Here is a 22,661-nt window from a genome sequence, read left to right as displayed (position 1 = left end):
GCATCATCTGGATGCCATTGTTTTGTTATTTTCGTTTTAAAATAAAAATGATTTAAAATCAAAAAGCTAATTCTGCATCGACCCTTTAGCGAAACTGTCAAAGAATAATTAAAAAAAAAAAATAATAATAATAATAGGGGTCCCAGAATTGACCCGTCCGGACCTCCACAGGTCATAGACATTTGGCCTAAGAAATAGTAACCAATTTAGTAAACCATAACAATCACATCCAGTAATAAAAAACAACAGGTGTACGTTCCCTATCTTGAAGTGGCGAGGTTGAATGTTAGCTGCTGTGTTAGCATTAGCATTAGCCATGATTTGTCAATGAGGTGGTTGGTGGGGGAGTCAGGAAAAAGCCTCTGTTTTCTAGTGGCGGATTTAGCCCAGATGCAGGCAGCATTTTTAACTTTAAGTGGTCCCCCCTCCCTCCTACTTCCCAAGCCCCCAGGTTCCCTTTGCATGACATCATCCCCAAACTATGCCCCCACCCACCCCCATGTGAATTTGAGCTGTCACAATCGACAGCCGGCCCATCATTAAACTGTACGCTAGCCCCATACGTTTCACCACCTCCTCCTCCTCCCCACTCCTCCTTCTTCTTCTTTCCGAACCCCCAGAAAGGCATTGTTTGAGTAAGGCCCTGATCAAAAAACTGTTGCCCGCCAACCACGGGGCTTTCTGTAAATTCAATGAGGCCACCTTAAAGATTTTCCTAATTAATGGATGACATCTTTGGCTGGAGGAGAGGCGAGGCATTCTGCTGCGGCTCGCTCTTTGTTCGCCTCCTAATTAACTTTCCCAGGTCACTCAGGTCCCCGCAACCTGCGAGTGAAGAGCTCCCATTGAGGAGGCAGTTGTAAACTTACTTTTTTCTTGCCTCTGCACTTAAAAGGGGAAAGCAACTATAGGGAACAGAAAATATCCTATTTAAGTCCTTTGTGCTTGAACTGCTTGCACATGTTCCAATAAAGGAAGTCTTCTAAATAAGCTGCCGTGTTGCTCTCCGCTACCCCCCTGCGTCCTTGTCCCATCTCTTTTCTCTCTCAGGTTATGAATGATAGCTGTGGGCTAAGGGGCTGGGGGGGGGGGGGGGGGGGGGGGGGCATGGTTGCACAGGGCCAAAGGACAGCATTTGGGCACTGTGGAATTGAGAGCATCTCTAAGTTGGAGGGAATTTAAGGATGGGAAAATTGGATAAGGATTGAGAAAATGGCCCTAAATTCGCTGGCCCGTTTCTATTCTGGAAATGTTTTTTGTTACAATTAAAACAGATGATGAATTTGGATAACAGATTTCAATTGCGGTATCTCCACTAGTTCTTATTGGGAGAAAGTCTAAGACGGCTCACTGAGAATTAACGCTGACTGGAAAGCGTGACCCTTGAACCTGACTTGGCAGCAGGCAAACGTCAGGTAAAGTGGGTCAGAAAGCGAGACTGACAGAGGAGAGGAACCAGTCCTGGCTCCGGTGCTGGGAGCAATTCCGAGTGATTTGGGTGAGTCCCGCTGACAGCTCGTTGCCTTTTAACAAAGACAAAATGATGGTCTGGTTAGTAAATGGTCACTTTTTTGACATTATGGCTGGCATGTGTGAATGCCAGCAGATTTTTCTTGTATTGGATTTCAATGGTCATCCTTAAAATGTGAGCTGAGCGAACGATTGCACCTGTTCCTGAGTCAAAGCTGTCTCGGCGTTCACGTGTTTGTCTTTGCAGTGTCAACACACTAAGCCCCTCTACTCAGCTGTCATAATTTGTTAATGAGTCTTTTCACAGAGAAAAGGCTAGATGGGTTGGGGAGAAGAAGCAAGAAAAAAGAAAAGACGGCTCTTCACTACCTACTGAAAGCAGAGGTCCATGCCGAGAGGGGAACCCAGGGGCGACATCAGAGCGATTTCAGAGCAGCCAGTGATGGCATCTCTGTATATTTTAATATTAATGACCCCCACCCGAGTACAGAGCAGCGCCTGCCTCTAAGCCTCCAACAGGTGCTTCCCCACTGCACTCGAGATCACCAAGCGAGCGACGATGGAGCAAGAAAGAAAGAGAGGCTGGGGCGGACGGCGAGTGGAGTTTTTGAGTCACTTTCCCCGTCCGAAACACGGGTCGATACTCGGCCCCCTCGCGCCACCACCAGCACCCCTTGAGAAAGAGATTGACTTTTGTTTGGAGTTTGTGAGAAGTGGGAATCAGAAGCCTGACAATGGGACTCCCCACGGTGAGAGGCTGAGAGGAGCCATCTCAAATCAGTCAGCCAGGGGACTGACTAATCCGTCCATTGTCCCACCCCAGCCACCGGCCGCACATCAACACATTCGCCCCCCATTGTCCCCCACCCTCGTGCAGCGGGATTTGCTCTCCCCAACAGCCAGTTTTGTCCAAGGCAGTTCGAGCGGAAGTTTCTCACTGACAATTTGCCCCAAATAGATTTGTCAGAGCGTCCAAACTGCGACGCGCCGGCTCGTTTTCTACGTTTTGGGTTCTGGACTCCTGGACTCTTGTCTAGGGAGAGCACATGTGTGCAGATTTGTCTTATGCACACAACTACACAATGTTGCACAGCGGCGGCGACCAATAGGCCTGTAAGAGGAAAAGTGTCTTGCATGGAAACTGGCCCAGGGGTTGACTTTTTAGAGTGGGCAAGTGGTCAGGGCGTCTGCCTCACTTTGGGATTCAAATATGAGCTTGTGCCTTACTCTACATTCTACAGCACTTGTATAACTGATGGGTTAAAAAAAAAAAAAAAAAAAGGTCAAAAATTGTGTCAGTAGTGATGGGGCAATTTTTTTTAGCCCCAAATCCTCAATTTTGGGGTCAACTGCCAAAAGATTTTCATTTTGTAGCAGGACAGGTAACCTGCCACACTACTTGGAACTATCCATGGTGCTGAAACATATCACTCTTTCATGTTCCAGGTGTACAGTGGATCTGTCTCACAGTCTACAGTTCTGGGTTCAAATCTGGGCCTGGGGGGGCTTGAATTCACGTGAATAAAAAAATAACTGTGATGTAAAGCAGCAGTGGTTGATTTCTTCGGGGTCACTTTTAAAGGGGGCACAGCTGCTCAATGGCTTTTACCAGCCTTGAAATCTCCCCATTATTTGCTCCCTGGTGCTTAGTGACTTCTTGCTAAACCAATTGCATTCCGCCTGATTGCTTATAGGGACCTGTGCAGTCCTTGTCTGTGGTGTTTTCAGCATCGTATTTTCAGCAACCACGCTCATGCAAGCGCGCAGTTTAAAAAATCTGGTTTTCTATTGTTCTGCAGTTACTTCCCCCATGTTTGTTTATCTTGAAGTACGCCAAATATCTCCATAGGGAAGAAGAGCTCCCCTGATACACAAAAATAAATAAAGACAGAAAAACAGACACACCATCGACTGCTTCCTTTTGTTGCTGACATTTCATTAAGTGTCTGCAGAAGATTGTCACTCGCGGAGAGCGCGCGAAAAGAAAGTGAAAGAAAGCAACCCGGGCAACCATGATGTTGGTTATATTTGTGTAAAGGCTATCCGTGAATGACGAGGATTAGGACGCGTTAAGGAGATTATGTCAAACATTCGCCATTCAACCGCCGGCAGCCACCCACGCACACGCGCGCACACGGGACACATCCGCACTCACGCGCAAACAAGTGAGATGGCGGCAGTCGAAAACTTTTGTCGAAAGTCATTCACTGGAACAACGCGGTCCACTTCACAAAAGCATATCATCATTAGTCGTCATAAAATTTCAAAATACCTTGACCCTATTTTTTTTTTTTTTTTGTATTCGATCCGAATATATGAAGACTACGAATAGTTCCAAACTTAAATATGGAGTTTTGTTATAATCATAAAGTTGTTCAGTCCTAAAATGAATATTTTTACAAATGTGACATTTCATCACATCGAGGGCTGCGCCTGATACGATTTTTTGCATTGCACTCATTAGTCAGCGCAGGTGTACCTAATATTGTGTCTACTTTGTCATCGCCAAGGCCTACAAAAAACTTCATCCCGCGCGTAAAAGCTGCAGGTTGCGAGACACCAAAGACACAATGGTTAATTGCAATTAAATACGCCTCCCCGCCTCACCCCATGTCCGCTTAAATCGACACTTTGTGCGGCCATATGGCCTCCGGCGTACCGTGGGAAGAAGGACAATTAAAACCAGAATATGGATTTCTGGAGTTACCCAGAGAGAGCGCAGCAAGCTGTCAAGGTCAGGGTGTCAGAAAGAGAAGAACCCGGCGTGGATGGGAGGGTAGCGTGCGTGGGGCAACCGGGTGGGGGCGTCATGCGGGAAGAGAAATGACTTAAAGTAGCCTACTGGTAGCCACTGGAAAAAAAATCACAAGGCCAACATGCTTTGCAATGGACAGCAATGATCACTTTTTTTGTCTTTGACTTTGTTGGAATCGTCTAACTTATTATTATCGAGAAAATCAAAGAAAAATATTTTTTAATGTGGTTAAAGCACATTATCTATTAAGTACCATTTGGATGCAGTTTACGTTGTTTTTCCATGTCTTTGCAGTTTAGCAAATGCAAATAAAACAACATTTCAAAGTTCCCAAGTAAAAATGTGTATTTTATTTGATTAAATACCATTTAATAACTAAATGAAAAGTGAGTGAATTTTTTTATTGACATGATGTCATTATAAAGTGCCTTTTTGACAGTTTACTGTATCTAAATTGTTATGCTTTTTTATTGTTAGTTATTTTATTTATGTCATTTTGGGTGTTACCTGGATTTAAAAAACTACCTACCAGGTTAGTTTTTTGTAACGTTTACTAAATTGTAATAAAAGGGGGCAGAACACTAGAGTGGCTAGTGGGCAGTGCCTTGGGATCAATGAATGAGAGCGAGCGAGAGCGCTAGAGAGCGAAACTAAGAGAGAGAGAGACCGAGAGCGAGCGAGAGAGCGTGACGTCACGGCGGAGTTTGGCGTGGAAAGCCAAGTGGATGAAGGAAGTGGAGATCTCCACCCTCCAGCCTCCCTCCTGACACTTGTGCTAAATATTAGCAGGCTTGATTTATTCGGGCCAAGTCGCAGCACAAAGTCACACCTGCGGCCACGACTCAACACACAAATCTCAGTTTGGTGCCTCGACTGCAAAAACAAAAAAGAAAAGGGAAAAAAAAGAAACGCAAAAACATTTGGGGGTTGTTTGCTTTTTGCCCTCTTTATCCGGCCTCCTTCAGCTCCAACTTGACGCCTGTTGCGCATCGACCACAGCCGCCGACAGGTCACCATCGCCGGGCTGCCAAAGGCTGCAAGTCGGTCCGGTTCGCCGGTTGACCAAAAGGGACGATGCGTCGCCGCGCGAGCTGAGCGTGGACTCGTTAGGTTTGGCGGGGCAACGGAAAGAAACGAAAGCGAGATCAATATTTATCTTTTTTTTTTAGACTATTTTTTTAAGGGACGGTTTTTCCTGCTTGAACCTTCAGCATTTTTCCATGATGAGCAAACCTGCCGGCTCAACAAGTGGCTGTTTGGATATTCTCAATGTCAAGTCAAGTAAGTGGCATTTTAACTTGAGAAAAAGATGCAAAATCAAGCGCATGGAAATTATTAGTGCATGTTTAAAAGAAAGCGACTATCAGTTTGTTATAAAACATTCGGGAAACGTGTGCGTCACATTGCTGTTTTAACTTTTATGTAGGCCTAATCGTTTCAAAACCAAATCAATTTAAATTGTTTTTAAAATTCAAAATTGTGTGTACCGATTTTCTTTGCGTTGCCGAAAAACAAGCAAACTAAATTAGAGCTATTCTAACGTGTTCTTGATTCCTCGTCTTCTCTTAATTTTAAACTTTTCGAACTGTGTGTGTCTTTTAGGCCAAAATGTTGGACTTTTTTTTTTTGTGCATAACACCCCATAAAAATCATACACGTGCACAGACTCAAATTTAAATTATTTTCTCAGTTAATTCATTGTAGCTAATTGAAAATCTCAATCATATCACTTATCTCATCGAAATATATACATTATTAATGGAACCCCCTTAACATTGGTTAAATAGACATATATCAGGTTTTGGCCCTTGTTGGACTACGCCATAAAAGTGTCGAATTCGGATAAAGTGACAATATTGTGTCCCTTACGCGCACAAAATAATTAGGAAAAAAATGTTTTCAAAATTATCAACTTGACTTGTACTGTTTTCATTTCATTATTTCCCTCCTAAAGTGTCAAATCAACCCCGCGGGTGCGTAGACATGCGCTTTTAATCCATTCAAGTCAAGTTAGTCATCAACTAGTTTTTAATTCTAATAATAAAAAAAGGCTTTCTAATTGATGACAATAACGGCCTCCCTGGAGTTATTTTTCTTTGCTGCTACTTATTCCCATGCTACCCTTTGGGACGGGTCACTGGTGAATCAGTGAGCAGGTGGCAAAACGTCAGTGTAATTACATAGACGCCCCCCAACTCACCCCACCCCTACACACTTTTTCTTGTAGATTTGAATACCAAAAAAAAAAAAAAAAAACTTCACTTTCCCCACCAAACACCGGAGTCCATTTCCATGCACTTGATTGGAGTTTGGTGAAACGGGTTTATTGTGGTGGCGCGGTGTCACTGCCTAATCCTAGGGCCAAAAGACCTGCCGGATAAAGCAGCTGTCGAGTCCCATTATGAGGCCGACTTGGCAGCTTGTCGAGATGCGGCCAGTCAGACGAGCTTCAATGGGACGAAATCATTAAGTTAACACTTTCCCTCCCTAATGTCTCCATTGTCACCCCCCCCCCAAAACCCACTGGCCATTGTTTTACAGTGACCGGTTATGACGCTCGCTCACTTTTACAGACTGGAAAATGCTCGCGCTGAATTCCCATGGTTGAAGAGCGACTGTCCAGTGTGAGAGAGGGAGAGAGAGTACGAGAGCAAGCGAGATAGAGAATCAATTAATTTAATAAAAATGTTAATGAAAATGGGGATTTCTTTCTTCTTCTAGGAGGAAAAAAAGTAAGGCAAAAAGTCCGCAGTATATTCTGTAGATGTGAGTAATCTGAGGATTAGGATTAAAATGAGAATTAAACGATCGAAATGTAAAGTGATGAATGAGCGAGATAATAGATAAAAAGGTGGTTGATGATGTAAACTTAAATTGATTTTTAAATTGACTCTCCCATCAGAAATTAATAGTATATATGACTAGTTTAGATGGATTTGGATTAAACATTTAGACAGACTGACAGATAGATATACTGAATAGAGAAAAAGAGAAAATGTACTTTTCTTACACTAAGATACTTTTTCTTGACTATATGTAACTTATTCAATGTGTGTTTGTTTCAAGTCAAACGTTTTACTTTAAACGATAAAGTATAACAAGAATGGTTACTCAAGTACTGAATAATTTTTTACGCATTACAATGCAGATACTAATGCTATACATTAAAATAGCAAGATCGAATTTTGCTAAAAATTACGAATAATGATTGATTCAAACATTCAAAATAAAGAAAGAACGAAACAAACAAAAAACTGTTGAAAATGAATAGCGGGATGGATGGAAGGAGGAATTTATTCTTCCTGATGGCAAAACGGTATTAATGCCATAAAAACGTAATTTTAAGAATACGAGTTCCATTTTTATAAGGATGAGACATTGAAGTATTAAAGCACTGTTGAAAAAAAGAAAACATATAATAATTATAAAATAATTTAATACAACGAAGGAAAGTACTTCATACAGCTAAGATTTTTTTATACACAGATTAGAAATTTGTAAAACTAGCTAAAATAATAACGTGTTGATGAACGAACTGGCTCATCCAATAGAAAATGGTAAATTCAAAAGCAAAACAAAGTGAGGGGAAAGCGAATATTTTTTTATCATTATGTGTTGCTTTTTCCTATCCTTGATTACGATACGGAAAGAAAACAGCTTTAAAATGTTTCTTGAATTCGTTGTTGCCAAAATAACGTCTTAATTTCCAAATTTCCTTTGCAGGTCGCATTTTGGACATCCCGTGCAAAGTGTGCGGAGACCGCAGTTCGGGCAAGCACTACGGCGTCTACGCTTGCGACGGCTGCTCGGGCTTCTTCAAAAGGAGCATTCGCCGAAATAGAACTTACGTGTGCAAGTCTGGCTCTCAGGTACCACCCCCCCACCCCCCCTGCACACCCCGATTAAATGGGTTCCTCCCCCCCCCCACCCCCCCCCCCCCACCGTATGCGCTTCTGCAAGACACTTTCAACTAGTTGACGCCGTTTCCGAGCTGTGCCTGAACGCATCACGCTGGCAGCTTTTAAATAGCGAAACGCGTCGGTGCGTTGTAATTTATCAGGTGTAATCCCATCTAATGTGATGAAAGCGAGGATTCAAGGGGCAGGGGGCGGGATACTATTTAGCACCCCCCTCTCTTAGATCTTACCCCGCCCCCCCATGAGACTGCATCGAGGGGGGTCGTGCGTGATAATGATAGCACCTGGAAATTGGTCTCCTAGGAAGATAATAGTAAGGATAGTAGCGTTGCAGCTATTATATGATAACACTGTTTCCGTGCGTGTGTGTAGGGTGGGTGTCCTGTAGACAAAACTCACAGAAACCAATGCCGAGCATGCCGCTTGAAAAAGTGCCTGGAAGTCAACATGAATAAAGACGGTAAATATCCACGCAACCATCCATCAATTTTCTCAACCACTTTATCCTAACGCTATATGGATATTTCATTTTATAACACAAACGGTGCAGCAACACACATAGACAATAGTCACAATGCAGTCCTCACAGGTATATATTCCTTATCCTCTCTGAAAATGACTCACTTAGACCAATTGTGAAACCTATTTGTGTCTACATGACTGCATTATTATTATATGCCCTCTGGTGGTCAAATCACATCAATTCATCAAGTAATTTTCATGGACTTCAAATGACCAAAAGTGACCAAGAAAAGGTAAAAACAAAACATAAAACAACTTCTACTTTGGTGTTTCCAGCCGTCCAACATGAGAGGGGACCCCGAACGTCCACCATCCGAAAACAGGTGGCCCTGTATTTCCGAGGTCATAAAGAGGTCAATGGGTCATCTACGCATTTCCCAGGCTCTTCCCTGCCGGGGCCCCCCTTCTTCACCACAGTCACACAACTGGAGCCTCACACTTTGGATATGAGTACTGTGGCTAGCACACCAGAGAGGCAGGCCATCGTGGGCCTGGCACAGCCAACCCCAAAGGTAACATACTGATTTTGATTTTTTAACATATACAAGCTTCAATTATAATTAATTATATTTAAATTAAATTTAATTCTAATTAAAACTTGCATTCTATTACATTCATTGTCATGTCCACTTAGATTCAGTAAATAGTTTAAAGCCTAATTTCAAATCAATTCAATACTATTTTATACAGACCCATGTAAACAAATAATTCGACCAAAGTGACAAAGAAAAACAACAGAACACTCACCTCAAACAAAATCAAGTGTCACTGCAGGGCGTCCATCTGCCTCCAGCATTTGGGTTGGGCAACAAAGTGATAGACAGAAAATGAGAATGGGATGGGAGTTTGTATTGAAGAATAAAAACGCTCTATGAAATGATACTTTTTGAAAACAAAGTAAAAATGAAATACATTGTAAATAATTAAGGCATGTATCATGACTTGGCGACAAGGCTGCAGTATCGTAAAGTCATCAAGACAAAGACAAGATTCACTACTACTGTAATTGACTCCATAATCCGTAGTTAAAAAAAAAAATTCACATAGGGTAAAGAATATGTGCCATAATTAACACTTAACTGAATTTACAAACAATTTCTATTGCTACACCACAACAAAAGGTTAGATGTTGAGTGGAAATTTGCTTGATGATGATTTTATTCCCCCAGTAGGGTTAGAAGTTGAAATTCTTGCCCTGATTTAGCCCTTAAGAGGCACAAATCGGCCAATTAGATTTCTCACTGCAAATCCGCCGCAAGAAACACTAATCGTCGCTAAAAAGCAGGTGCCGTGGCTTGGAATTTGACCTTTGCCGCGTACAATGAGCATGACTGTTTTCGAGGTGCTGATGGTTTTTCTCTCCCTTGCTTCAGTACCCCCACGAAGTCAGTGCCACCCCTATGTACCTGTACGAGGTGGCCACGGAGTCGGTCTGCGAGTCGGCCGCCCGCCTCCTTTTCATGAGCATCAAGTGGGCCAAAAGTGTCCCGGCCTTTTCCACGCTGCCCTTATCTGACCAGGTACGTTCAAGCACACGTGACTGATTATTGGAAGCATGCATGGAGTTGGGGGATTAAGGCGCGCGTTAAATTTAAGAGGCGGGCCAGTGGGGGGGGTTCAAACATGGTTGACATAAATTGGCCAATGTGGTTTAAGCATTACAGAAGTCTATTCTGAACACAAGATTTACAAATCTTTGCAGTTGATTCTGTTGGAAGACGCATGGAGGGAATTATTTGTCCTGGGCATCGCGCAGTGGGCTATCCCTGTGGACTCTACGACCTTACTTGCCGTTTCTGGTATGTGACTGAGACACGCAACAAGGCCTTTTGGCTCAGGCCACCTTCCTGAGTCGTAATTTTGTGTCATCAGCAGGAATGAACGGCGAAAACACGGAATCCCAGCGGATGAACAAGATCATGTCCGAGATCCAAGCGCTTCAAGAGGTGGTCACCAGGTTCCGACAGATGCGGCTGGACGCAACAGAGTTCGCCTGTTTGAAATGTATCGTGACGTTCAAAGCCGGTGAGGGCCCGGCCACGGTGCAGACGGACATTGGCTTTTGGTTTGCGTTGTAACGAACCCACTCTTGCTCTAACAGTCCCGACACAGGGGGGTGGAGAGTTGAGGAATTTCCGCAACGCCAGTGCCATCGCTGCGCTACAGGATGAGGCACAGCTTACGCTCAACAGCTACATACACACCAGGTAAAAAAATATTCACTCACTTCCCATTTTCAAAATTTCAAACTAGTGCGCTGACATCTAGTGGCTAAGAGTGGAATTACATAACAAAATGTGTCCCCACCCTCCGTAATTCGTTGCAGGTACCCAACTCAACCGTGTCGTTTCGGCAAGCTACTGCTGCTCCTGCCTTCCCTGCGCTCCGTCAGCCCGTCCACCATCGAGGAGGTTTTCTTCAAGAAGACCATCGGCAACGTGCCCATTACCAGGCTTCTGTCCGACATGTACAAATCCAGCGACATATGACACTCACCGGTCAACCCGCCTGCTTGGAAGAAAAAAAAGAAAAAAAAAAAAAGACGAACACGAGTGGAGGGGGGGGGGCAACCCCCACTCCCACTCAAGACTCACCCAGCAGGCTGCAGAGTTAGCAGAAGCAACATCTGTATGAAAGAAAACACGGCCAGAAAACCAGTTCATCAAGTAGCCTGTTAACAGTGGCTCTAGTTAAAGGATTAGTGTAACCGCCATGATAGATTTACCTTTAAAGAAGCAGTGGACTGGACAGAGGAAAGCTATTCATGTATAAATACAGATGACTGAAAACTCTGGAGAGCAGCTGCCAAGTGACATAACAAAGACATGTTCTATATGAAAATAACTGCAAGTGTCTGTGAGACCAATGAGCTTGACGACCAATTTAATATTTTATTGCTGTGTTCAATCCTACCGGAAGACTCCCCCCCCCCCTCCCGAAAAAAAAAAGACCCACGGGCGATGTCATTTATATTAAACACCCCCCCTTCTCATCTAGTGTTGAAATCAAACCCACACGGCAATACTGAGGAAATTACTATTGTGGGAAAGGGGGGGGGGTCCCCTCAATGGACATGCAACTGAGTTTGTATTTAAGTGTTTGTATCCAGGTGCAACATTGAAATGTTTAGGTCAACAAAAATGTTAGACACTAACGGATTTAAAAAAACAATATTCAGCACTTGGGGAGCCGTTTGGTGGAATAATATGGTGGTTTTATTCTATTGTAAAAACGTGGGAGTTATAACTACTTGGAAGAGGTGAAACCATTTGAATAAAGGACAGTGAATTTAATTTTTCCTAAATGGTATTAATTTAAAAAGTAATCTAGTGTGCTGCCACTTTTTTTTTCAACAAAATAATGTGCAAAAGGGTAATGGAAACTTGTCATCATTTACAATAGTAAAATTCTAAATATACGGATTAGTTTATAAAATCAGAATTAAGTTATTTATAAAATTAAATTACATTATAAAATTATGAGTTAATTCTCGTAAAATTACAATCTGTGTAAACTTGCATCATTTATCTACAAAAAGTCATTTACTCTAAAATGATTCCTATAAGTTCCTTCATAGAATAATTTTCTTTTTGAGTTCTTGCACTTCATACGCATGAATTTGAAAGTTGGCAAACAAAAAATATTTATGCATATATGCAGTTGATATTTCACCTATTTTATTGGAAAATCCTCAAAATTAACAAAACAAACAATGGCACAGCATTATATAAATCTCAAAATGCGTATTATAGCCAGTAGAAATACTGCAGTTACCTCTGTGTAAATTGACTTCCTAGAAAAGCGATGGTGGTAACAGGACAAGTGCTGGTTGCTGGACACGCGGCGCGCGTACGCACGCACACGCGCGCGCACACACACGCACACGCGCGCACACACACACACACAAACACACACACAAACTTTTTTTTTTTTGGTGGAGTGGGTTGATGCAGCGGTGTCAAGGTGGAGGTCAAACACGTTCTTTAAATTTCAAGGCCCACTAATGTGCGACATGCCAATAATGACTCTACAATGGACTCAGCTGTGGGTCGTAGTTACAACATAAATGAATATATTCATGACGGCGCAAACGATAAATAGAATTATACAGCCATGTTAACGGCATTTGCAGACACCATGTGATGCTGCAAACATTTGCTGCTATTAAAAGGGGAACATAAAAAGTGGAGAGGGGGGCTGGAAAGGACAGTGAGCTATTTATATAGATATTTATGTACGTGTGTCTATTTGGGGAAGGGTATCTGATTTTTTTTCAATTGTCTGAGAAAAAGCAAAAGCAGTGAAGAGGGAGAGGGAGCACTGTGGGTTGGGTGGTCCGAGCTCGGCTGAGCAGGAGGGCCAAGTCCGATGAGGGCTTGCAGGCAAGTAGATTGGCTGCGCCATCTTCTTTTTTTTTTTAAGCTTGTCTGACTTTGGACGGCGTGTAGTGCTTGTCCACAGACTCATCCTGTAGAAACATGTGCAGGCATTTTTCGTTCTGGGCCAGAGGGTGACCGGCCACTCTGAAAACACACATACATGGACCACAGGCAAGCAGTCAGAGGAAGTCAAACTTCAGAAACAAACTTCAACGTACACAACGACAGAAAAGTAGAAGCCACTGTGCGAGTTATTTTGAATGTGTGGTGGTGCTTAGAGTAATTTACGTTTAATTGGCACATACCTTGATTTGTGGCCTTTCTTGTCATAGCGGAAAACATGAAAATGACTCCACTCATGGTGTGTTGTTTCTTAGCAGGAATTTAACACGCTTGTCCTTTTTTTTGTTTTTGCGGTGAGAAAATGGTCGTGCGTCAAGGAAGGAGAGCTGTACCCTTCCGGAAGGCATTCGATAACCAGCTGAATGGCCAAAGCAACGTCCAGTAACAATAGTTAAAAATGACGAGGTAAATCCATTTGTCATTATGCCTATTCCATTAAAAATTTGGAGGACCGTGTTCTTTCTCAAAGCCACTCTGACATGAGGCAGATGACGCACGAGGGCTTACGCAACAAATTTTCTTAGGCACCTGAGACCCAGGAGGGTGACGATGTCATACAAACCGGATTCGATTGAAATTGGGAAATTGTGTAAAATGTAAATAAAAACAAAATTCAATGATTTGAAAATCCTTTTCAACCTATATTCAATTGAATACACGACAAAGACAACATATTTAATGCTCAAACTTTAATTTTTCAAATAATAATTAACTTAGAATTTCATGGCTGTAATACGTGCAGTAGAAGTTTGGAAAGGGCTTGTTTACCACTTCGTTATATCACCTTTCCTTTTAATAACACTCAATAAACGTTTCGGAAGAGAGGAGACTAATTCTCTTTGCTTCTCATGTAGAATTCTTTCCCATTCTTGCTTGATGAACTGCTTGAGTTGTTCAACAGTCCGGGGTCTTCCCAGTCATATTTTACGCTTCATAATGCGCCACATATTTTCAATAGGAGACCGGTCTGGACTGCAAGTGGGCCAGGGGAGAACCTGGACTCTTTTACTTCGAAGCCACGCTATTGTAACACGCGCAGAATGTGGTTTGGCATTATCTTGCTGAAATAAGCAGCAGTGTCCATGAAAAAGACGTTGCTTGGGTGGCAGCATATGTTGCTCCAAAATCTGTATGTACTTTTCAGCATTTACGTTGCCTTGACAGAAATGTAAGTCAAACATGCCATGGGAACTAATGCACCCCCATACCATCACAAATGCTGGCTTTTGAACTTTGCGTTGATAACAATCTGGATGGTCCGCTTCCTCTTTGGTCCGGAGGACATGACGTCCAGTGTTTCCAAAAACAATTTGAAAAGTGAACTCATCAGACCACAAAACACTTTTCCATTGTGCATCAGTCCATTTTACATGAGCTCGGGCCCAGAGAACTTGGCGGCGTTTCTGGATGTTGTTCATAAACAGCTTTTGCTTTGCATGGTAGAGTTTTAACCCGCACTTACTGATGTAGTGACGGACTGTATTTACTGACAGTGGTTTTCTGAAGTTTTCCTGAGCCCATTTGGGGATATCCTTTACACACATGTCGGTTTTGAAGGCAGTGCCGTCTAAGGCACAGGTGTCAAAGTCAAGGCCCGGGGGCCAGATACGGCCCGCCACATCATTCTATGTGGCCCGCAAAGACAAATTGTGCATCAAATTCGTGTGTCATTACTAAAATTGCAAATTGTCTTCACTTTTAATAGTATCTTTTTTAAAAAATATTTGACCAGTTTTTACTCATCTGATTTGAAAACGAGTTATTTGTCAGTTTGTTTTGTAACTTTTACTGGATATAAAATGAGGTGCTCATACATTTATTTGGGTTGACAGTCATAATGGCCCTCCGAAAGAAGCTATGACTACAATGCGGCCCGCGAAAGAAATGAGTTTGACACCCCTGGTCTAAGGGATCGAAGGTCACGGTCATTCAGTCTTGGTTTCCGGCTGTGGCGCTTACGTGCAGTGATTTCACCAAATTCTCTGAACCATTTGATGATATTATGGACTGTAGATGTTGAAATCCCTAAATTATTTGCAATTTTGCTTTGAGAAATGTTATTCTTAAACTGTTCAACTATTTTCTCACGCAGCTGTGGACAAAGTGGTGAACCTCGCCCCATCCTTGCTTGTAAATGACTAAGCATGTTTGGGGAGGCTCCTTTTATACCCAATCATGGTACCCAATTAGTCTGATCACATGTGGGATGTTCCAAATAGGTGTTTGATGAGCTTTTCTCAGCTTTCTCAGTATTTTTTGCCATGTTGCAGCCATGAAATTCTAAGTTAATTATTTGGCAAAAAACAATTAAATTTATCAGTTTGAACATTAAATATGTTGTCTTTGTAGTGTATTCAATTGAATATGGGTTGAGAAGGCTTTTCAAATCGTTGTAGTTTGTTTTTATTTACATTTTACACAATTTCCCAACTTCAACCGAATCCAGTTTGTACATTTACATCTTAACCTCTCATGGGAAATAGGAACAATTACAAGACAGGGTCAAGAGAAGTTTGGCGGAGGGGAAAAAAAAAAGTGGGGGTCAACGTTTGATTAGTGTTGCTCCAATTAAGCTGTGCATTCCAAAAGATAAGCTCTTCACAATGCTCTCGTCATTTGATAAAGCTGGTTTCTAACAATGATATCATTAACAGCAACGTCTTATTTCCTGGAATGCACGAGACAGCGTCCTAATAACCCACACATTGCCGTCATATTTTGAAAAAAATATTTATGGTTTCAAATTTTCTTGGCACACTTGACGTCAAATCCTTAGAATTGATACATTTGCACATGAAACAAAGATAACGACCACGTCTGCAATCAAAGCAAATAATTACAATGGCACTGTAATGAAAAAAAAAAAACACAAAAAAACCCCCGATGTAGCACATGGTGTAATTTGCGTCGCAATTATCATAAATTAAACACCACAAACGAATCAAACGTGTGGAGAAAAATCTGCTTTGTTAGGTAATTAGAAACAACAGTTAAAGAGGACGAATTAAAAAAAAAAGTCTAATGTTGAGAACGACTTTCAGGAGAAAAAAAAAAAAGTGTGACTGCCGTTGTGGCAGTGAGCTCTGCTTACTTGACAAGCAGCACTTTGGCTGAGAATTTACATTTTGTGCCCCGCCCCCTAAAAAGCTATTTGAACACAAACGGGGCAACAACACATGTTGTCAGGTGATGAATATACCAATAATCATAAGCACATACTCTTTATACTCTGTGAAAAAAATTGAACTGAACTTGGATTCGAATGCACCACATGGAGTCATGTTTGTCGAGCCGTCATGGAAAAATATAGTTGTTGGCACTGGCTATCTTTTGACACTTGTTTGACAAAGTGTTACTTGCAACACTACAAGTCGAAATGATGCGGCAAATGTCTGCGGTGACATCTGAGCTGATGGCTTACTTGTTTAGGAACTGCTCCAGACCTTGTCGTCTCTCCTCAATGAAAGAATCATCAAATATCCCATCGTCCCCTCGGAAGGGCAACTGCCGGATCAGGGCTTTACCCGGGAGGGGCGGCACAACGACCTGGGAGGAAATTAGAAGCAGCACTAAATTTCGTACAAAGATTGATAAATTGATTTTGCGTGGACAAATTTGCATTCATTGGCTGGGCTGTTTAAAAACAAAAAAAAAAAAAAAACAAACCTTGCTCTCCCTTTCCAGCTCCGCCCTGAGCCACTCAAAGTCACTGTAGCGCCGCCGTACACTCGACTCCTTCAGCTTGAAGATGGGAAGGTTCGTCTGATGGGGTTAAAAGGAGACGCTCTTTAGGAGTTTCACAATATTTCTCCGAATGCATAAAGACACAAAAACTTTCATGGATTATGGACTATATATATATTGACAACTTTACCTGTGAAGAACCTGAAGGGAGACTATCTATATATATATCTATATCTATATCTATATATATAGATATATATATCTATATATATATATATATGAGAGCATGTTTGGTTGATCTAAACTTGTAAACTTTCTTGTAGATTTTTTTTGAGGAACCTTCAGGTAGGGGCGAATATTAGAGCATAAAGTTCAGAAGGAGCCTTTATTTTTGTGTTCCACTGAAAGGACTCGACGGAGAACGGCCAATCGGAGACGAGTATTCCACCGCATAAAAACACGAGCCAGTTGACATTGTCAAGTGGGTGAACAAAAGTGATTTTATGTTTGTGTCTTTCAAGTTTGGGGGGGGGGGGGGGGGAGCAAACAAAGACGTTCAAATCATACTCAAACTGGCCTCCAGGAGACAGAAATCACTTGTGTTTTGCTCACCAAGGTCTGCCACACTCAGACACTTTTGCCATTTTTTTATTTTTCCCATGTTTGCAAGCACGGAGGAGATGCTCGCCTAATCCCTCGTCGCTGTTGATGAGCACTTGAGAGCGGCGTTTTCGTTCGAAAGAGGGGACAATGTTTCGACATTGACAGAGAACACTGGCTCAAATAGCAAATCACAGCACAATGCCAAAGCTATTCACTCTTCCTGACAGCACATGGCCATCCTATGACAATGCACCGACGAGGAGGGGCTCAAAGAGGGTTTTCAATAGCGGGCTGCATTTGCGGAAGGTCAGAATTTACAGAAGAAAGCGCCACAATGGCAAAAGCAATTGAGCAAGTAGCCGCAGCAGAAAAATTCACATATGAACAGCAGATTTGTCTTTACAAGTTCTCCCTTTGCATCTCCCTTCAGGTTCTTCACAGGTGAAGTTGTCAATACACTCGACCCCCACCCCTCCTCTTTCTCAGGTCACACGAGAAGTGGATTAGTTTTAGCTTTATTGCCCCACTACTCTAGCATTAACTCCACTTGCCAGTCCCCGCTGCGTAATGTTACCTCACAGCGAGGAGCGCGGCAAAGTTAATCCCCAGCACAACAGATCACAGTTACAGGTAATCTGCCACCGCCGTGACTCTAATCCCATCATGTGCACACTGAACCCCCCCCCCCCAAAAAAAATGCGCATTTACACCGACTATCAAGTACAGTTTTGTGTAAAGGTTCGACCAATCATATTCGATAATGTGTTTTGGACAGGCCGATGTGAAAAGTTGAATCCGATCAATTTGGTCCAGAGACAATAAAACCGGGAAGCGAGAAAGTCACCTGACCTTGAAATCCTCTTGCCCCCCCCCTCAAAGCCTGTGATTAAGAGATTGCTCCTGCCGGACAGGGGGGTGGAACGCAAACGACAAAAGTGAGCGGTCTGGTTCCGCCAAAAAGAGGCGGTGCGCGAGAGCCCTCGGAGTCAAAGCTCAGGTTTCCTCTGCCTCTGTTCTCTCGGCAGCCTCGGCTCACCGGCCCCTTGTGCCGACTTTCACCTGGCGAGGTGTCCGCGTTTGTGTAATTCTCTGAAAGGCACTCTCGGTTGCTAAAAAGTTGACTGAATAAAAGCTTAGAGCAAAAATGGAGGGGGGGGCCTGTCTTTTTTCCCCTATAGGCGTCATTTCTGGGAAATCTTACGCTGCTAATTAATATGCACGTTGGGCCGAACAAAAGGCAAAGTGAAAGAGAGGGGTACTTGAAAGCAGGCCGCCGAGCTTCACCTTCCATTATGAGCCTACCAGGCAATCTCGTATGCTCCATAGGAAGCAAGGCAGGCGTACTGTGTGAGACACACTATCTTGGCTTCATTGAAAACGGCGCTCGCCTTTAAAAACCAGCCTGGGACAAAGATCACTCATCTCCTGTGAGAAGAGTTCAAGACCATCACGCATTAGCTTTTAGCAGGATGGATCAAGTCAAGTTGGAGAGTGTGAATCCTAAAGCTCGCCCCCCTCCTGCCCCCCACCCCCCTTCTCCACCACAACCCCTTTTCACAATAATGGCATTAAAAATGGCAACATAATAGCATCTCATTGCATCATACTCCGAAATGTTGAAAGAAGAAGAGGATGGGAACAAAAGCTTTGGGGTGATGGGTCTTTTGCTCTCGCTTTGCCGCGTACTCACTCTCGCTCGCCGGCCCCGGCGCTCTGACAGTCTCTCTGCACTCTCTTGCTGGCAAAAAGCTGCTTTGTTACCATAGCATCAACTCCCACTTTTGATACTGTCATCTCAAGTAGGATATGGTAGCCTTGATACAATATGTTCCCTATTTCCATTAAAATAGTTGTCCAAGAGGATGCTGTAGACTTTGGATTACACTTGACTGTGCCTGACAAGCACGCCCACCCCACCCCTCCTTCTCATACCCACTCGCCCAAACTCGACTCAATTTTATTAATGGCCAAAGTCACACACACACATCCAAATTAAGCCAGAAAGAAAGTGAGGGAGAAACTAAGAGAATATAAAAGATGACGTGAAGTCTAAGAAGCCTTGCTCTTATTTATATACAAAGATTCTCAAGTTCAGTTCTGATTATATGGTTTAAATCTACTATGTCTGTTTTAAGGCAATTTAGACATTTTTGACTTTTTTCCTTTTTCCTTTTACCCAAGACTATGCAGACTGTTTCCACCAAAATGGATCCAAACATGCTTTGTCGTTTATATATATTAAAAAAGCTTTCTGTGAGTCTCTTGGGCATTTCAGATTTCAATTACAAGCTAAAACAAATGGATGTGAATGAGAACAAAAGTCGACTTCTTCACAGAGACCCATCAACATTACAAGTCCGCTCAAGAAAAATGAGACATCCGTCTCCTTTCAGCATCTAGTTAGCTTTCATCTCCGGGAGTGAAAGAGGGCGGATTGATCCCATTGATTTGAATACGAACTTAAAGCCTGCCTGTCAACAAGTGACTACGCTGGCTAACCCGGAGAGAGGTACTGCAAAAAAAAAAACAAAACAAACAAAAAAAAACCCTTGTGATTCACCAGCATCTCAGCCTTTTCTGAATGAAAAACACTTCACACTCGCTTTGGACTTTATCATTTCATAGTGTAAATAAGCTCTTGATCCGATGTTGACATTATGCAGTCATCGGTCTATTATAGACAACTGTCGAATCTCACCGCAAAGCAGGCGAGTGACTGCATGGAGAGTGAAATGGGATAAGTGGAAGCGGGATCAAGGCTGCTGAAGGGGGTGGCTTTATCATCGGGAGGGTGTATAGCCGGGCAGTTACCGTTCCAGCCCCCCCAGCCCCCCCAAGCCTGGCCTATTTCATTCTTCCCCCTCTCAATGAGGGGATTAAGAAGACTCTCTCAGAGCGACCACAAGGGCTCTCTTCGATTTTGGGTGGAACGTGGGACAGCAGTGGGAACTTGAGGCGCGGCAAATGAGCCGTGAGCAATAAATAAATAAATAAATAAATAAATAAATCTTTGGGTTTTTCTGAGCAACGGTGTGGCCAAAAAGCAATAGTTGACCATGCTGAAGATGAAGTCCTTCAAACGGATGCGAAGCAAAGTTGACGCGGCATTCGCTTCATCTGAAAGCAAGGTCACACGGGGCTACGATGTGCATAATAATGCTGATTACATGCATATGCTAATTGCACCACGGTAATCAAGTACAGTAGCCCCGTGTTCAACTCTGATGCCTCAAGACTGCTTTGCTTCCCCTGTCTTGTCTTTTTGAGGAGCAGCAAGCCAGAAATTGCTGAATTATTTTTGTCATCACTATAATAGTACAAAGAAATGCCCATTTTGCTGTGCCGAGCATTGAAGAGAAAACTGATAAAAAAAGAAAAAAAAAAACAATTATGGTCTTATAAAGCACAATTGCAGGAAGCCCAGTGTGATATAGCTCCAAACTTCAGATTTACAATAGAGTGGTACTAAAAAGCCATCTGTAACATTTCGATCCTTACAAATGATTAAAAGTAATGCCTTCAACCAAAGCCCAATGTGACTCGGGTTTTGCAACAGGTGGAAGTGTTTGACCGCAACAACTCTCATTGGTGTTACACAATGCTGTCTGTCACGTATGGCCTCGTATGAGCCAATTGCTGCACAAGCCGACACCATCAGCTTGTTTAGCAAAGGATTGTGGGAGTTTTTCTCCAAACAGAGGCCCTTCTTCTAACTCCGCTGCAATGTCCTCAGCAGGGGGAGGAAGGAAATGCCTTGCAGGGAGGTGAGCCAGAGGATCAGCTCACATCCTGTCTGCCTGAGCTGACTGTGTGCCCCCCCACCTTGACCACATATTACGCCATAATGCAGGGATCTCAAACTCCAATCCTCGAGGGCCGCATTCCTACATGTTTTCCAAGTTTCCCTCGTTAAACACACCTGATTCAATTATCAGGCTCCTGCAGAACGTGAGGATGAACTGATCATTTGAAACAGGTGTGTTTAACGAGGGAAACTTGGAAAACATGTAGGAATGCGGCCCCCCGAGGACTGGTTTGAGACCCCTGCCATAATGCAAGAAAATGGCTGCAAGACAAGTTAGTCAAGAGAAGATCCATTAAATCAAGAGAGCACACAAACCAAAGCTCGCATCAATACGGCTAAAGTTTGGAGGATTATTTGACTGTACTAACAACCATCTGTTGGTCATGATTGTCATTTCCAGATTATGGGGTGTGGCTATATTTCGCAAAGAAAATTACTGTATTAGGGCTTCACATTAGCTAGTGACTGGTCCGTTTCTTGCAATTTTACAATCGAAAATTATTACAACAACTTTGCTGCTTTTGCAGGTGCCCCCAATAAACGCTTTGCTCACCTGATAGGGGAAAACACTGTCAAAGAAGAGAAGCAACAAAACTACCGGCAAAACTTGGCGTCACACTATCAAAGACATCATCCTATGCTAAGAAGCTAAACGTTGGTAGCTTCGTCTCACGGATGATGCTAACCTAACAGCTAAAGGTTTTCATTCATACTGATTAATTCTGTATTGAACGTGAGAAACACCCTCACTAACGCTACATATAAACGCTGTGCGCGTAATTGTGTCACAATGTCACCCGCTAATAACCTGCATTTGTGGGCTAAGCTCAGGTAAATAACCCAGAGGCTAACGGTACTAGCAACTAATGATGAAAGCTCACCTTCAGTCTGACTTCGTACGTCGTGTGTCTGCCTCTTCCTACCCCGATCGTCTCGGGGTTGCTCACGTCAATCTCCAGAAAGTTACTCGGTGGTCCATAAGCGTCGTTTAGGTTCTGGGGCTTGCTAAAGAGCCTTCTTGTATCAGCTATGGTTTCAGCCATTTCTAACCCTGCGCTTTAGCGAAACTAGCTGTTCCGTCAAGCGCCGCTGAAAATTATTATGTGCGTTCCGGTACTGGCCTTCACAATAAAAACAGTTTTAGGTGTGCTTAAGATAAATGTTTGAAAAACCAAAAGGTAAAAACAAAGGACTTCCATAACATCTGAATATTTAAAAGTCTAAAATGCGTCAAAGTCTACCTGGAATAACACAATTCGACGTTTCCCTCCCTACCCTCGTTTCCGGAGCTGACTTATCTATTACTTTGACAGCTTGAATTTTACAAACACACACTGACTCCTATCAGCTGAGCTTCAGCTGACTGCTGCCCGACTGTAGCCTGTTTTGTTTACATCCCGCTA

General features: G+C 42.9%; 2 protein-coding genes across 4 annotated transcripts; one reads left to right on the top strand and one right to left on the bottom strand.

Moving 5' to 3' along the window:
* The first annotated feature begins 4,967 nt into the window (after positions 1-4,967).
* Positions 4,968-12,056, top strand: nr2e1 (nuclear receptor subfamily 2, group E, member 1). 3 transcript variants are annotated; one of them, XM_088361627.1, is made up of 9 exons: positions 4,968-5,506; positions 7,949-8,094; positions 8,515-8,602; positions 8,941-9,176; positions 10,038-10,184; positions 10,367-10,463; positions 10,537-10,668; positions 10,766-10,871; positions 10,991-12,056. In XM_088361627.1, exons 1-9 carry the CDS (start codon positions 5,446-5,448, stop codon positions 11,151-11,153), a joined length of 1,176 nt encoding a protein of 391 aa, XP_088217753.1. In that variant the 5' UTR covers positions 4,968-5,445; the 3' UTR covers positions 11,154-12,056. The 3 variants fall into 3 exon arrangements, with proteins under 3 accessions (XP_088217753.1, XP_088217751.1, XP_088217752.1); XM_088361625.1 differs by having other exon boundaries at positions 10,537-10,689; positions 10,991-12,053; XM_088361626.1 differs by having other exon boundaries at positions 10,540-10,689; positions 10,991-12,051.
* Positions 12,057-12,319: 263 nt separating this feature from the next.
* snx3 (sorting nexin 3) lies at positions 12,320-22,365 on the bottom strand. Its single transcript, XM_088361633.1, has 4 exons — positions 22,140-22,365; positions 16,833-16,928; positions 16,588-16,712; positions 12,320-13,187 (listed from the first exon to the last, which is right to left on the bottom strand). Exons 1-4 carry the CDS (start codon positions 22,299-22,301, stop codon positions 13,082-13,084), a joined length of 489 nt encoding a protein of 162 aa, XP_088217759.1. The 5' UTR covers positions 22,302-22,365; the 3' UTR covers positions 12,320-13,081.
* Positions 22,366-22,661: the final 296 nt, after the last annotated feature.

The sequence above is a fragment of the Syngnathus floridae genome, chromosome 19 (assembly GCF_059516105.1).
Source record: "Syngnathus floridae isolate MCC-2025c chromosome 19, RoL_Sflo_1.0, whole genome shotgun sequence".
NCBI classification, from domain to species: Eukaryota; Metazoa; Chordata; class Actinopteri; order Syngnathiformes; family Syngnathidae; genus Syngnathus; species Syngnathus floridae.
The sequence above is the reverse complement of the archived record's forward strand: the minus strand, read 5'-3'. Positions and strand labels throughout refer to the sequence as shown.